This window comes from Notamacropus eugenii, chromosome 1 (genome assembly GCF_028372415.1).
Source record: "Notamacropus eugenii isolate mMacEug1 chromosome 1, mMacEug1.pri_v2, whole genome shotgun sequence".
Taxonomy (NCBI): domain Eukaryota; kingdom Metazoa; phylum Chordata; class Mammalia; order Diprotodontia; family Macropodidae; genus Notamacropus; species Notamacropus eugenii.
The window spans coordinates 434,401,219-434,418,342 of NC_092872.1; the positions used below are offsets into that span (position 1 = coordinate 434,401,219).

Sequence of the window (17,124 nt, forward strand, 5' to 3'; positions counted from 1 at the left end):
AAAATATACGTCCTTCTTTTCCTAAGAGATGGATGTTTCAAATGAGACATGTGGGGAGTGACTGTCTTTTGAAAAAACATCACATTTTTTCTTTTCTTTGTATGACATATAATTCAGCCTTTGGGATTTATGTAGGGCCAAGATATCATTATCCCTGTGGTGATGCTTTCCATATGTTTATCCTCTTTTTATCCCCTATAGTGAGTCCCACAGAGCCAAACTGAACATAAGAGGAGGACTCAGTTCACTTATTTATTTTAACAGCAAAAGAGCACCCTCACAATACACATGTGATGTTAGTTTTTGCATCCTTCTCCTTAAATTAAAAAAAAAATGACTGAATGTGCCAGTTTTACTCTTTCAAAATAAGGAAAATTTAACTAGATGATTTCTAAGGGTCAACTCAACTGGCACATTCTATTTTGGGGGCCCTTCTAGGTTTAATATTCAAAGTTCCAGCAACCTATACCTTAAGGCAGTCCTGGCAAACCCAAATAGAAAGAAATTCCTGAGGCACCATACTGACTTAGAAAACCACAAATTAAAATTACCTAGGTTGTATTGTATTTTTATTTATTTTGTAATTTATTTCTCAATTATGTTTTAATCTGTTTCTGGCTGCATTGGGGAGTTTTGGCAGCCCCTATGGCTTGGAGGCAGTGAATTAGACACCCTCTGCTTTAAGGGTCCTTCCAGTTTTAACATTTTAGGCTCTGACATTCTTTTCAGCTCTAATGCTCTCTGGTTGTATGACTGAGTTGTATATGATTATTTTATAGACCCCTGGGAAGGTGCTTTCTTGGTCATGCATGCTCTTTTACCATGTTGCGGAAGATAATTTCCCAGGTTTCAAAAGCAATGTCCAGAGGATCCCACTCCACTTCCACTGATGTCTCCTTGATAGCTTTGAATTTCAAACCTTCTGGGGCAGGCAAATCTATTGGAAAGAGGGAAAACAGGCAAGTGATGATGCTTAGACAAGTAAAACTAAGGTGAAAATTAAGAAATGATGAAAACTCAAAGGCACCAGGAAAGGCTTACACATATCTACGATTTTACCAACTTCCCAACATAGCTGAGTGCTGTCACTGCTCCCAACACCTCTGGGAGATGCTTGTTTATTAATTCCGTGGTGATCTACAGTAATGCTTTCTCCTTTCCTGCTACAGCATGCAGTTACCTGTCTCTAGAGTTTTCCAAATAAAGCAGTGCCTGCATTTCATATATGTTCGTAATGTCTGAAAGAAACACTTAAACCACAAAAGCCTCCTTTTTAAAAAATTGTTTTTTTTTAAACATTGCCCCTTATTAGTCAATGAGCTCCATTGTATGTAGGAAGAATGAAACAGGCAAAAGAAAAGTGAGTCATTGTTAACAAGGAGGATTTCCTTTATGAAAATACACAATCATCTATCTGGATGTTTCCAAAATCAGGCTGGTGCTTGTGTGCTTACATTAGGGCAACTGAAGAAAGAAATCTATTAGGCTTTGTTAATGATAATTTAAAATTTGCCATAGTCCAAGTTAAGGAGAGAAAGACTCTGAATGGAGATAGGCTGATAGGAGATAGAGTGGACAAAGCTTTGACCTCAGAGTCATGAGACAGAGGTTTAAGATCCAGCTCTGCTACACACTATCCGCAGCAAGTGACTTCACTGTATCTCTCCCTCCCTTTTCCTCTCAGCTTCAGTTTCCTCTTTTAGAAAATAGAGATAGTAAATACTTTGACTTCCTACTCCACCTATTTGGGACAAGGGAAGTGCTCCTAATCCTTAAAGAAAGGTTCTTAATGATTCTACCACCAGCTCACTTCAGGGAGGCAGTGAATGATGCTTCCCATTCTTGTCATTCATTGTCTGCTCTTTTGAAATAAAAATTGATGTTGAGCTTTCTTTGGCATCTGAACCACAGCTCATGGGGCAGGTGAATAACTTTTCTCTTGATTAGACCATTTTATTTCAAGATACTGTGATCTAGTAGGAAGAGTACTAGACTCAGAATCAGAAGACCTGAGTTCTAGTCCTTGGCATACCCTTTTTAAATGGGAGTATTAATACTTTTCTTCTTTGCCTTAAGATTATTGATAGCAAGAAATAATGCATGTAAAAGTGCTTTGTAGACTACTCAGCATTTTACAAAAACAAGGTGACAATATGATTGGGAAGGATATGGGTTTGGACCTGAAATTTCATTGGCATATGAAACTCCAAGTGAGGATGCTCTCTGTCACTGTGGGCTGGTGCCATCTTTTCCCTCCCACTTAATGTTCATGCCTTCCTTCTCAGACTCTCTCCGCTTCATCCTGTATATATTTGTTTGTGCACAGTTGTTTCCATGCAGTTTCCCTTTTTAGAAGGTAAGCTCCTTGAGGACAAGGTCTTTTTTTTAATCTCTCCAGTGCTTAGCCCAGTGCTTGGCCCATGGGGGGCATTTAATAAATGCTTGTTGACTTGACTTGACTTAGAGTGAGCATTGCTAGGAAGTAATGAGAGGTAAAGTGACTGGCTCAGGGTTTTATACGTGTATGTGTGTGTGTGTGTGTGTGTGAGTGAGCGAGTGAGTATGTGTCAGAGATTGGATTTGAACCCAATTCTCTCTAACTCTGAGGTCAGACCTCTATCTATTACACTACACTGCCCCTTGGTTATTATTCTTGATATTTCCAAATGCTCTTATGCCATTATTTTGACAACTACTATGAATAATAATAATAGCAATAATATTGATGATAGCAGCATTTCTAAAGGACTGCTTCCCCAGAATCCTCAAGCTCTCACCATATGCTAGGTTTTCCAAATAGCCTCTGCCTTGATAGAATCCTGTGAAAGGGAGATGCCTACCTATGGGTATACCAGAAGGCCATTTCTGTGTGCCAGAAGTGGGACAACAGCCTTACTGCAGTATTTCCCACAAACGATTGGAATTTTAACCTGTGACAACATGTGCCATGGCTGACAGAGTTCTTGACGCATAGGCTATGGAATGAAAGAGGTTAGTGATCACTGTAGAAAAGGGGATGCCAAAACCCATTTTGGATTTACTCACAAGTAGCCACCCTTGCGCTGACAGGAATGCTTTTCTTGTTCTCAAGGATAGCAAAGACTTGGATGAAGTATTCTACTCCTGGCTCTAATTCACGGATGATGGTGGATGTCTGGTCCCCAGGGACACGGAACTGCATTTCTAGGCCATCTGAATTTGTGGGGGTGTAGATGACAAGGTACTCCGTGACCCTCATTTCGTTGTCCCATTCCAGGTTTACAGTCTCTTCTGTCACTTCAGTCACTATGAGGTCCTTTGGTGGGGATACTGCCAGGAAGGAGTAACAATGCCCCTCTGTCAGTAAATTGCCACTGTTTATTTAGCCTCCTAAAAAAACAATAATTTCCTCTGGGGTTGTTTTCCTCCCTCTCTCTTAAACTCTGCCACCAACAGAGACAAAAGTAGTAGTTAAAGGATTTTTCTTGTTTGCTTTTGTTGAACATCAACATTTTTTGATGGGAAAGTCTAAAGAAAAGGTGGGAAAGTCTGATGTGGGCCATATGCAGTGGAGAGAATAGAAGTCTAAAGAAAATGTGTCACAAGCAAGGTGAATAACTTTCTGAATTCACATATAAATTTAGGTCTGAGTTCATGATGAGAAAATATATCAAACTAAAACATCCTAGAAATATGTACATTCTTACATTGTGGCCTCTCATTATTTAGGTGGGGAAAAAACAAACAATAACCCTAAATCAGGAATTGATACTCTGTTTATGCATTTATTTTATTGGACAATCTTTGGTTAGCTTAAATAAAATCAACTGCTTTAACTAGAGGCATAATATAAAAAAAAAAAAAGTACTGTCCAAGCCTTAGTTCCTACTATAGAGTATGTGATGTATAAGAAATTCAAGAAATTTTGGAGTGATAGAAAAACTTGAGTCTGTTAAAACATTATCATTTAGCTCTGGCCACTACTGGCTGTCTTGAAGACAGAGCATCTCAGGGAAACATTCTCAAGATGAAAATCTTGGCAGCCATTTACACAAAGAGGCTTATTAATAATTGTTAATTATTCTTCCCTAATATGGCTAATCTCCTGTGTGTGTTCTATAGTGGCTACATTTAGGAAAACTTAGTCTCATGCAATGGAAGCTTGACCTTGTAGTCTCTCATCTCTGTATCCCTGCTTCCAGTTAGTGCCTACCTCACAGTAGATACTTAACAATTATCTGTTGAATTAAAATGAATTTAATGTTGGGAACATCAAAAACATCTGGATCTGAAGTCTTGGGCAGGTCACTCAATCTCTCTTGTTTTCTCTTCCTCATTTATAAGATGAGGGAATGGGATTAAATGATCTCTGAATTCCCTTCTAGATATTACCAGAAGTCCTTTCATCCTATTTATTCTTATAAATATACTCTGTGTATTGGTAAGAAAGTGTCTAAGTATCTTTCTAAAGGTCTATGTCATGGTTGATAATGAATATAATGCACTAAAAAGAACCTCTGGACATGGCGCCGTGCGATCTGGATCCAGATCCTGACTCTTAACTAGCAGCAAGACTTTGGGCTAGTTACTGAATCTCTCCGGGAACAGAATGTTTGCTCTACCTTCCAGGGCTGTTATGGAGAAATCACTTTGTAAATTGTGTGGCCAGATTATCTCTGAAATCCCCTCAAGTTCTCAAATTCTATCATTCTACTTAATTGTTCCTTGAGCATGTCATGGCATGATAATGATGTCAACACATTTCCTTTCTGTATCTTATCTTTCATCTTCTCTGTCTCCATCATCTACATAACATCTATCTTGTATGAACCTACTTATTTACACGTTGTTTCTCCCATTAGAATGTAAACATCTTTAGATCCGGGCTGGTTTTGCTTTTCTTTGTATTCTCAGCACTTAGAGCCTGGCTCAAGCAGGACCTATTGGCTAGAAGGCTGGCAATGGAAATGTGAATTGTTCATCACTTACCCTCTGAACAGTCTTCACCGGTGTACCCCTCATTACAGATGCAGCGCCCTCCAACGCACTGTCCCCAGTCATTACAGTTGTTCGGGCAGGAAAGCTGACCACAGTCCTCTCCTCCAAATCCCTCGTGGCAGACGCACTTGCCGTCCACGCAGCGCCCTTGGTTGTTACAGTCGTTTGGACACCTTAGGTCGCTGCAGTCTCTCCCCATGAAACCCTCGTTGCACACGCACTGTCCATTCACGCAGCGGCCCCGGTTATGGCAGTTATTTAAGCAAGCTAACTCTCCACAGGCTTCCCCTGCGAAGCCCTCCTCACATTCACACCTCCCAGCCACGCAAACCCCCCGGCGGTTACAGTCTTTGGGGCATCGCAAGTCGCGGCAGTCTTCCCCCATGAAGCCATCGTCACACACGCACATTCCATTCACACAGCGCCCTTGATGGTGGCAGTCGTTGGGACAGCTCATGTCTCCACAGTCATAGCCTGTGAAGCCCTGTTCGCACACGCACTTCCCGTGGACGCAGCGCCCGCGGTTGTTACAGTCATTGAGGCACCGGTGGTTGGCACAATCCTCCCCGGTGTAACCTTCATCGCACACGCACTGCCCATTGACACAGCGGCCGTGCTTGCTGCAATCCCGGGGACACTTGAGTTCCCCACAGTCTTCCCCCGTGAACCCATCATCACACTCGCACTGCGCATCAATGCAGCGACCGTGGTTGTGACAGTCCTTGGGACAGCGCTTTTCACTACAGTCATCACCAGCAAATCCCTCCTCACAAACGCACTGCCCTTCCTCACATCGGCCCTGGTTGTGGCAGTCATTGGGGCAGGTGAGCTGCCCACAGTCTTCTCCTGTGAAACCTGACTCACAGTAGCAGGTCCCATTGACACAGCGGCCCCGGTCATAGCAATCATTGGGGCAGATCAGCTCGCTACAGTCCTCACCAGTGAAACCCTCGTCACACACACACTCGTTCTCCACACAGCGCCCGCGGTTGTAGCAGTTGTTAAGGCACAGAGGCTCGTTGCAGTCCTCGCCAGCGAAGCCCTCATCGCAAACGCATTGCCCGTTCATGCATTTGCCATGCTCACTGCAGGGCACAGGGCACAGCTCCTCGCTGCAGTCGTCCCCTGTATACCCCTCGAAACAGACACAGGCGCCACGGACGCACTTGCCTTGGTCGTTGCAGTCACTGGGACAGGCCAGATGGGCACATGCCTCACCAGTGAAGCCCTCCTCACAGACACACTGTCCATCGATGCACTGACCCTTGTCGTGGCAATTTCCTGGGCATTCTGGTTCAGAGCAGTTGGGTCCCTTCCAGCCGGGTTCACAAATGCAGCCACAGCTGTCCGTGCTGTAGTTGCCCCGACCACTACAGAAAGGTGCTGTGTCCAGTCGACCTGCAACCACCAAGAGGTCAAACTCTGTTAGGTTAAAAAATTACGGTAACCACAAGGTACAATAGTCACCTGATGAGAGATGGGCTATTGGCTGGAGTATTTATTTGTGGTCAGTTGCTCAGTAAATATAAACAAACTTTAGTCATTTTCTGTATCTGAGGTAGGGGAAGTGAGGGGGAAATGAAAAACAGAATCTTAGAACCAAAAGGATTTTCTTAGGCCATTGAGTCTAACCTGTGCCTGAACAGGAATCCACTGCACAATAACCCTTAAGGAAAAGTTATTTATTCTTGTCTTGAAGATTGGCAATCTTCAAGAAAGGCTCCACTACTTTTTAAAGCAACCCATTCCACTTTTGGATAGTTCCTTCTGGGATAGAAGTTTTTCCTTCAGGCAAACTGAAATCTGAATCCCTAATAGTTCTGTCTTCTGGGGCCAGGAAGAACAAGCCTTTCCCCCTTGTTCACATGATAGACCTTTGAGTAGTTAGTTGAAGACAGCAGTCATATTTCTCACTCTCTCCAAGACAAACAAACAAACCAAATCTTTCTAGGCCAAGAGTTCTCAACTCCTTCAATGTATCCTGCCATAACAGTTTTCAGTCTCTTTATATCCTTTCACTATACTCTGTATAATTTCTGGTTTTCCTTAATGTCCTTTATGAAATGGGTCACCCCAGACTGAATCCATTACTCCAGATGTGATCAGACCTAGAGCAGAATTCAGTCAGATTCTCACTTCTCTCATTCTGAGCACATCATTAAGGCTTCTTTCCAATTCATCACTGACCTGTTACTGACTACTCTTCAGAGCCAATCATTTAAGAAGTTCCAATCCTAACTAATTATGATCGTTTTGGCTACTTTGTCCCCAAAGGATAGCATTAGAACATCTATGTTGTTTCTTCAGTATTTCTTTTTCTCACTAGCTCAGGGGTGGGGAACATGGGGCTTCGAGGCCACATGTCCTCAAGTGAAGCTCTCTGACTGAATTTAAACTTAAGAGAACAAATCCCTTTAATAAAAGGAATTGTTCTATAAAACTTAGACTCAGTCAAAGGGACCTAGAAGACCAAATGTGGCCTGGAGGTCACAGGTTCCCCACCCCTGCACTAGCTTATCCTGTTAAAAAAGGAAATGAAGTTAATGTACATTAATGTCTCACATCGATTTCACTTTTTCTCCCTTTCAGGATCTAACCTTATTGTTGGAAGCTAATTTATGCAACTAGTAGTTTTGAAGGTGAGATTGATTTTAAGCAAGTCATTTCAAATCCTTTGTTTGCAATAATTCTACAGTACCATATCATATTTACATTTTGTTGGATGATTGCCAGAAGAAGATAACTAGTTTGTATGCAAAGGAAAAGTTTCATCTCTTCCACCTTTGTAAATTAAAATGTTTTGAGAACTCTGAAAATTAACATTTGAAGATATACTTCTGTTCTTTGCTGGGTTCTCTGGGGAAAGAAGTCTTTATATGATGTTGTTTGGACATTCTAATGATTTACTTAGTTTTAAGACCAGGCTTTGTGATCTCAGTACTCATGCAGCCTGACACTTTGACAAAGGAATGGTAGAACACTTGCCCAGAGTCCCCATAGGTTTTATCAGGAGTTTAAATCTAGAGAATTAACAGATGGAGGCTGGGGAATACCTAACAGTGCATAGGCATCATGGTATGGTTAGACAAGAAATGAAGAAGTGATTACAGGTGACCTAGGTTTAAGTTTTGGGTCTTCTACCTATATGACTTTGGGAAAATCAGTTATTATTTTTAGGCACTGTTTCCTTATCTGAAAAATGATGGGATTGGACTGGGTCACCTCTGCTATCCATTCAGGCTGTACAAATGATCAGAAACCTTCCTTTGTTTAATCTAGCTGTATTTGTTTGGCCAGAGGGAGATGACACCATAACAAGTTCCCACATACCTTCAGCAGGTTGGAGACAGCAGCCAGCTCCACTGGTACATTGCTCCCGCAGTGAGGACACCAGTCCCTCTAGCTCCTCAAGCCGACTCAGTAGGTCTTTGATGTCTGGAGCTGGTGCACAGCCACATGCCCGCCGGGGGATGTTGATTCGGTGTGTGAAGACGATCTGGTTCTCCTCATTCAGTGTGTGCTCTTGGAAGTGTTCTCCTACCTCACTGGGGGGGTTCAGTTCTTTTTCCCCACTGGCTGAATCCAGGTCTACTGAGCAGTGGGAACCCACGGGCATCTTGATGTTGTAGATATGGTTAAAGACAACTGGCTGGTTCTCTTCTGGCAGGGTGACATTGATGCCACTCTGCCGTTTGTGGCGGATCACTCTTTTAAGAACCCCTGCTTGAGCAGGGTGGTATAACAGAGCTACAATCGTGTAGGCCAGCACCTGGGTCAGAGGCCCCATGGTGGAGTTCAGTTTGATGGTGGCACTTCTGAAGTATGAAGGTTAATATACTTCTACAATTCAAATCTGGAAATGGGAAAAATGCAGCCTAAACAAGAATCAGCTTCGTTTTCTCTTCTTGAGACAATTTTCTTCCTACAAATAATAATAATAATAATTTAAAAACATAGCTATTATTATTTGGCATTAGTTCCTTTTTGCTGAGCATTAGTGATGACTGAAAACTGTGCCAAGTATTTAATATTATACAGTTGGGTATGTATTCTTCAATTTAGTCATCATTTATTAAGTTAGCACCAGCAGTGTGAAAGGATTCCTTGAGGTCCTTGAGGATTTCCTAATTATTCTCTTAGTTTTATGAACTGAATTTGAGACCTTGTAGGTAGAGATACATCTAGGTCCTTTTTATTGCACATAATGAATGCCATGAAGTGTTCATACACATTCATACCTACAGTATTTCAAGTTATAATCATGTAAACATGGCAATTGACTTTAGTCCAATAGAGATATACGATGCAAATTGGAGTAATGGGACAATTTTGCAGGATTCATTATTTGCACTAATTGGGATGTAGCTATAGATCGATGCTTCTCTCAAGGACTTTACCCTCTAGTGGGAAATATGACATATCCACAAATAAATATTATGTAAGGTAAAATGTGAGAAATTCAAAGGAAAGACATAGACAGAGTCCTGTTGGGAAATTTGAAGAGGGTATAGTCACTTTGGCCAATGTTCAGGAGGGGGAGGGAGAATAATATTAGGTAAAGCCTCATGAAGGAGGTTTTACAGAAAGGAAGGAACTTCATAAATGAAGATGGGGAAACAAAGGAATGGAAGTTCTAGTTGGAGCCAGATGACCTGAGTTTAATTATCAGCGCTACCATTTATGATGTATGTGGTCTTGGACAAAGCTTTCCCCTTTGGGTCAGCTGACCTCTAGGGTCCCTTCTAGTTCTGTCTATGAAGCTATGATTCTATGATCCTATTCCCAGCATGAGAGATGGTGTGAACCAAGGCTAGCCAGGGGGATAGATGAGTGAGGATATGACCTGAACAGAGAATGGGGAGTTGTCCAGTTTGATTAGAATACAGAATGCATGAAAGTAGAGTACATTCCTTCCCACTCTTATTGTAGAAATGAGAATTGGATGATTCCCCCTAAAAGACTTTAAACTAGAAGGGACTTCAGGCTTTCTGGTCCAACAACTTCATTTTAAAGATGAAGAAAGTGAAGCCCCAAGAGGTGATGTATCTTAACCAAGAACACCCAGGCAATTAAGTGACACAGAGTCCAGATTCAGACTCAGATCCTCTGACTCTAATGCCAGTGCTCTGGATCATGTACTGGATCATGCTTTTCATATTTCACATATCACTGGAATAATGTATATAAAATTATTTGCAAACGCCAAAGTTCTTTGTCAGCTATTGTCATCATTATTATTATTCTCCCACATTAATTCATCTCCTTTCCATTGATAAGCTTGTCATATTCTCTTAATGAATTCTCACACATAATGAAGATTCAAGGTATTTGGACACGAAATTGAGGCCCAAAGCCCAAAGAGAGCTCTGCAGATTGCTATTGGTCCCCACCCATGGAAATCAACCCAAGCAAATATTTGTTGTTTTCTACAGTATTTCCAGTCCTCTTCTTGGCTCTGCATTTCTTACAAAACAAGTATTGGACTTGGCATCTATCCTCAGGGAACTTCTAAGCCAGTTAAGGAAATCAGGCCAATATAAATATTAGAGAATAATGGAGAATAGACTAGTTTTCGATAACTTGCATGTCACAGATTGCAGTTTCATATCAGAATGATCTTGAGCCAAGTCAGTAGCCATTTATTAAGTGCCTACCGTCTGTCAGACTCTGTGATGTGCACTGAAAGATAAAATCCAGTCCCTGCTCTCAAGAAATGAATAGTTCAAGTAGGGGAAGGCATTCCAGGCGAGAGGAATATTTCCGATTGCCAGGTTGAAGAAATTCTTTCTCTCCTTGCTCTGAATTTGTGTTACGGGGACTTAAGTAACTGAGAAAAAAAAAAGATAACAAGTGGCTGATTTGGGTGTGATTATTAATTTAGCTCAAAAATGTACCTCGGCTAGAGTACATAATGTTCTCAGATATATGGAAATTACCTATAAATCATCTCTAAATTCACTCATGACCCTCCTCAGCTACTTCTTTCCTCTGAATATAACTGAGGGAAAGGCAGTTGTGGACATTTGTTTCTAAACTATATCAGTCAGTTGACTCATGGCATCCCCCTGTTCCATCTCTTTTTCCTGAGCAAGTTTCTATTACATTGTGCCTCCAGTCAATTATCTGTGTAGGCTGGTTATCCTGTAGGTGGCTTCCTGACATTTTCCCAGCTATGTCTTGCCTCAGGGTAAGATGAGTCAATAAGAGGAAAGCTGAGCTCTCCTTTCATTCCTACAGAGAATATCTAGTAAACTAAATTGATCAAGAAAAGAAATGGGAACCATTCAAACAGTTTGAAATGACTGATATGTCCAGCCAGGATAGCTCCTTTGAGAAAGGTGGGGTAGGCAGGTGTTGCGACAATGGGATTGAGAAACATTTCTTTAGTCACCCTCAGTCTTATAGGGGTAAGAAAAAGATTCAGATGTCCACAGGTCTTGGAAACAACAGGTATGTATCTTTGAAAGAGATGTTTCGTCCTGCCTTTTCATGTTTGATCTTTCACTACTATCCATCTACCTACTTATGGTACCTGCCTTGTAGTTGAGAAGACTGGCTCCCTCTTAAACATGTTCTGCTTTCCCAAATGAGAATTCCTTGAGTTATAATACAGGTAACCAGGCTTGAAGAGAAATAATATTTTTATGTTTGGATTGAAGGAAGAGTCAAGAACACTATGCATGTGGGCAGATGGCTTCTTCCTTTTCTTCCTTCCCCCCTTTCTCTTCCTCTTTTCCATCCTTCCTCAAATACTGGCATATCTACTAGGTCTGAATCAATTTTTTCAAGTCAATAAACATTTATTAAAAGCTTACTATTTGCCAGGAACTGTGCTAAGTGTTGAGGATACAAAGAAAGTCAAGGAAAAACCCCTGAATCCCTGACTTAAAGCTCTGTATTCCAACCCATTGATTGCAATGCATTGATTAAGGGACTACCACGTGCTAGTCGTTGGGAATAAAAAGCCAAAATTAAGACTAGTCCCTGATCTTCAAGAATTTGCTTTTCTGTTCCACAAAGTTTCCAAACTTCTACCCCATTTTTTAAAGAAAGTTCTGCATAGTAGATAAGTAATAAATATTCGTTGAATCAATAAGTAGCAAGTATTTATTAAGTGCTGACTATGGACCAGGCACTAGTTATACAAAGACAAAAACTAAACATTATATGCTCTCCAAAAGCTTACACTGCTCAAGAGGAGCTAACATTCTATAACAAGGAAGGAAAGATGGGCAGTCAGGCTGGGACACTTTCCTTACTTGTTTCTGTAAATGTCCTAACTCAGAAACTCATTCCACACCTCACCCCCACCCCACAAGATTTTTTTTTTTCTGACTAGTTACCCTTTGAAGGCCATGGGTTGATGAAAAGGAACTAGGGATGAGATGAGATCAGAAGCTGAAAAAAGCTATGAAAAAACAATGAATTTGCATTATGTGCTCTGACAGAGTTACTGTGTTGGGGAGCAGTGTTAGCAGAAAATTGGGGAGGGGGGTTGAGCTTTTCAGTCTCATGCCATTCCCCTCCCCCTTTCCCTTAATCACATGGTAATCAACTGATGGGTACATTTTAGGCATCTTAAATCATTTAATTTTTGGTCTTTGCAAAGTACTTTATTATACTCCATAGAAAATGTGTGCCCTCATAGAAACAGAACTGGGATTAGAAACCAGCCAATTTCTAAGACTTAGAAGTTAAACTCAATGAAGATACAATAAAAGACGTTTAATTTATACCACAAAAGAAACGAATAAGAAGGTAATTCATGATTCCCTTTAAGTAAATGACTTCTCTTCATGTAGTGGATGGAGCTTGCTGTTCTGCCATATTTTCTGGAAAGGCCAAGAAGAAACAGATTTGATCTGCAGCTCAAGGCCTTTATTTGTAGACCAGCTCTACTACAGACTTGCTATATGACTCTGGAGAAGTCACCTCATTACTCTGAGTTGAAGCAACAACTTGTTCTACCTACTTCATAGGGGTTATTGTGAGGAAATTATTTCGTAAAGCTGAAAGTGCAATACAAATGTGGATTTGTAAAAGCTACAGTTATTGTTTGTCATTTTAAAGAAATTTTTATGGAAAACATAGGTTTGTGGTACTTTAGAAATGGTGAATGCCTTTGGGGCATCACCTTAAGCACAAAGTAAGTTCTTATCTCTCTGTAGGAGAGGATCAGGAGGGGATGAGAAATTTGGATGCTCTTATATGAAAATAAGTTGAAGAAATTGGGGATGTTTAGCTTAGAGAAGACTAAAGAATAACATGATAGTTATTTTCAAATGATTTTGAATGGTTTTTGTATAAAAGAGGGAACTTTTCATATACATTATCAGATTCTTCAAAAAAAATGTGAAGGCTCTTTCTCCCTCCCTTCCCTTCCCCTCTATCTTTCTTTGTTTCTGTCTTCTTTCTCTCTTTTTCCCTTACATATGGTTCTTGTGGGCCATCCTTTAGTAGAAAAACTGTACCCTATCATGTTGAAGAAGAGTCAGCAGAATCTTTCCATGTTCCTATATTTCTCTATCATCTTCCCAAAAGTTACTTTATTGTCCTCTGACATCTTCTTCATGAACCCCTCTCCCTCAACAGTTCTTGAATCATAATCAAATCAATACTAATAATGCTATGGAAAGGATGTGTCAGGCTATTCTATGGCTCCAGTTAACAATTCTATAACTTCTCAATCAAAAAGTCTCTCCCCATCTACCACTATCCTGTGTGTCATCTTTTCCATTCCTCTTTTCCTTCCTTCCTCCCTCCTCCCTCCCTTCCTTTTTCCTTCTGTCCTTTCCTTCCTTCCTTCCTTCCTTCCTTCCTTCCTTCCTTCCTTCCTTCCTTCCTTCCTTCCTTCCTTCCTTCCTTCCTTCCTTCCTTCCTCCCTTCCCCCTACCCTCCTTCTCTGTCCCCCTTCATCACTTTCCTGAGTTTAATAAAAAAGGATAACATGATTAACTTTTCAGATTTTATTTTGTCATTATTTCCTTACCCTCCTCCTCTCCCAGGATCTATTTGTGACTGACATTTAAGACTTATTTCAATTTAATTTCTAATGGAGAGAGAAATTATAGCAATTAAGAGCTTATTTCCTACCACACAGCTGGGACCTTAGCTTTTTTCCCTAGACTTTTTGACCTCCTATTTTTTTTTCCATTTTGGCCTTTGAAGGATGACTCAGAAAGCAAAAACATATTTCTCCCAAAAACTTTTTCTTCAGTCTCAGAGGATGACCTCACAACCAATCGCCTCAATGGCCTCTAGCCAAGAATCCTAGGACCCAACCTGTCAGAAACATGGGAATTCTGGTGCTTCTGTGGTTGACTGGGCTAGATTTTCCCTTGCCTGTTAGATGATCTCGGTTCCTTCTATAAGGTTAATTGCTTATCGTGGCTATTTGGAACCATGACAGCACACATGATTTTTCTCCCATTTTCCCTCTCCTCTTATAGACCACCCAGGCTCTGGTTTTTTTCCACTGGATGAGGTAGAGTTTGAATCAACCTGCTTCTGTCCTCTCATCTGTCCCTCCTTCCCTGAACTGCTTTCCCATCTTTGACCTCAGGATCAGCTACTTCAGTGGCTCCCTCTCCATTTCAAATTCCTTGGCCTTCTTAACATTCCAGAATCATTACTGAATCAAAGGGCTAGAAGGAAACCTTAGAGATGATCTTGTCCAATGACTTAACATATATGGGAAATGAATCCCAGAGAGAGTGGAATACGATAATGTGATTTAGACGTGGAAGGGACCCTAAAGACCATAATATCCAAACTTCTCATTTTATACATGACAAAACTGAGGGCAAAAAGCAGAACTGGCTTTCCAGTCACATACTTAGTAAAGGATGCCTTCCTTCTCCTCTCCAAATGAAGGTAAATTTGGATGGCCAAAATGTGCCCAGTTGACTTGGGTTTTACTGACTCCTCTCTTTGTCTTCCCTCCCCTCCTCTTCCCTCCCCTTCCCTTTCTCTTCCCCCTGTCCTGTCCTGTCCTGTCCTCTCCCAAAACCATAAACCTACTGCACTCTGAAACTGGGATGCTAATGGGCCCCTGCCTAAGGGCTCCTCAGAACCCTCCTAGCTTTAGAGTTATTATCAATAGTAACTGTTGCTGTTTCCCTCCCAGCCTGATGTCTTTCTTTTTCTTGCCTCATTAGAGGAGCCATGCCCTGGCTACTTCTTAAACAAGTCTATTTAATGAATGGGCATTGTTTCACTTTAAGTGAGTACCTGTAAGGACCTTGGCCTAAAGGGGTCAAGGTCTCCCAGTGCATCCTGGGTCATCTCCAGTCATCCTGATGAATATCTGGTCACTGGATTCAGATGACTCTGGAGGAGAAGTGAGACTGGTGACCTGCACAGCCCTCCCTCACTCAAAATAAAGTCAAGTGCAAGTCATGTCATAATTTCTCTGATGGCATGGTCTTCTTTGGCAACCAAGGACAAACACAGTAGTAAAGCATGGCCTTAGGACTCAAGTCTACAAAAGGTTAGCACTGTTTCCATCATACTAGGAGTTCTTACTCTTATATATTCAGGATTCCTTTGACAGTCTGGTGCAACCTCTCAGAATAGTGCCTGTTTTCTACATTCATAATTGAAAGAGAGGCTAAATTTCAATGAGAACAGTGAAAATGAAGATAGAATTTTTCCCCATATGCTTTAATGGTTCTCCTGAAATTGAGGACTTCGTGTTAAGAACCCCTATGCTATGCCATACTGCCTATTTAGGGCTCCATGAGGGACACTGATGAAGGAAAGTAGACCACCATAGAGACCTGATCTATTATAAATTCATACAAAAGCCTTTTAGCCTTTCATTAAACTCTAAGATAGTTCCAGTTTCCCTCTCCCATTTGCCACCTCTAATATTTTTTTCCCTTCAAGCTACCATCCCTAGCGATTAGCTAACTAGCCATTGTTAACAATTACCCTTGGTATAAACCATTAAGCCAGATTAGTTTCCTTTTTTCCTCCTTCCATCAATGCCATTCTCAGCCTTGGTTTTTGTTGTTGTTGTTGTTGTTGATGATGGTTTCCTGGCTTCCTGTTCCCCTAATCTGAAATGCCCTTCATCTTCCTCATCTTCCTATTCTTCAAGACCTACCTGCTTTGAGAGGGAAGTGATACCTAACAACAGAGATCTCTCTCATTTGTAACTTCCTTTCTCATATCTAGTCATATTTGGCTATTTGATTTTATAAGCTGTTTTATTCTGTCTGTAACTTTATCTTTTATCATTCATTTATTCTAAATTTATCATTGAATTATAAGCCATAATAATATATTTAGAGATGTATTTGAATAATATTTTATGATTAATAATACATAGCATTTTATATAACACTTTAAAGATTAAAAAATGCTTTACATATATAGTCTTGTATAATTCCCCACAACATGGGTAGGTAGGTGTTATTATTATCCCCAGTTTACAAATAGGTAAACTGAGACTGAGAGAATAAAATAACTTGTCAAAGGCCACACAGCTAGTACATGTCTGAAGCTGAATTTGAATTCAGGTCTTCCTGACTTCTAGGCCAGTACTCTATCCATCTCACCATTTAGCTTTTATATGCATTTCCTTCTTTGATCCTTACAACTCAGTAAGGTGCTTGAAATGCATTTTAATCCTTTTTTTACTGATAATTGAGCTTTAGAGAGGTAAGGTTAGAGATAGAAGGGAGCAAAGGGATCTATTTAGTCCAGTCTCCGTATTTTGCAGACAGGAAAATTGAGGCCCAGAGAAGTTAAGTAATTTGTCTAGACCTCCTCCAAATGGTAAATAGAAAAGCTATAATTCCAATCCACTTCTTGTGACTCCTAATCCAGTGAAGCTGGTCATAACTACACAGTCTTTCCTCATTCACTCATTATTTAGTATCTGTGTCCCTGGATGGGTTTAACTGTGTCTTAAAATGAAGAACTAAAAATAGGGAATAACTTTGCACTACAGTTACTCTTATTCCACCTCATCTCCTACAGGTAGTCCATTAGTTACTATCATTTAAAGCAATGAAAATATCTGATAAATCAAAATTTGCCAAAAGAGACAGATTTTCTTTTTCCTATTAGTTTCTGTCAATGATGACTTTAGATACAGTGCATTTGAAATCAAGAATTGAATTGTTTTTTCATTCTATTTGC

General features: G+C 40.6%; 1 protein-coding gene across 9 annotated transcripts in view; it reads right to left on the minus strand.

The window, feature by feature from the left end:
* The window catches only part of TNC (tenascin C), a 114,959-nt gene that overhangs the window by 70,283 nt on the left and 27,552 nt on the right, over nt 1-17,124 (minus strand). For 8 of the 9 annotated variants that reach the window (XM_072631745.1, XM_072631737.1, XM_072631741.1 and 5 more), the window contains exons 2-5: nt 8,308-8,899; nt 4,969-6,375; nt 3,046-3,309; nt 822-937 (exon numbers count right to left, since the gene is read on the minus strand). In XM_072631745.1, coding sequence (XP_072487846.1) covers nt 822-937; nt 3,046-3,309; nt 4,969-6,375; nt 8,308-8,764 — 2,244 coding nt within the window. In that variant the 5' untranslated portion in view covers nt 8,765-8,899. Of the gene's footprint in view, nt 1-821; nt 938-3,045; nt 3,310-4,968; nt 6,376-8,307; nt 8,900-10,631; nt 10,805-17,124 lie in introns of all 9 variants that reach the window. The other variant, XM_072631738.1, reaches the window with a different exon arrangement.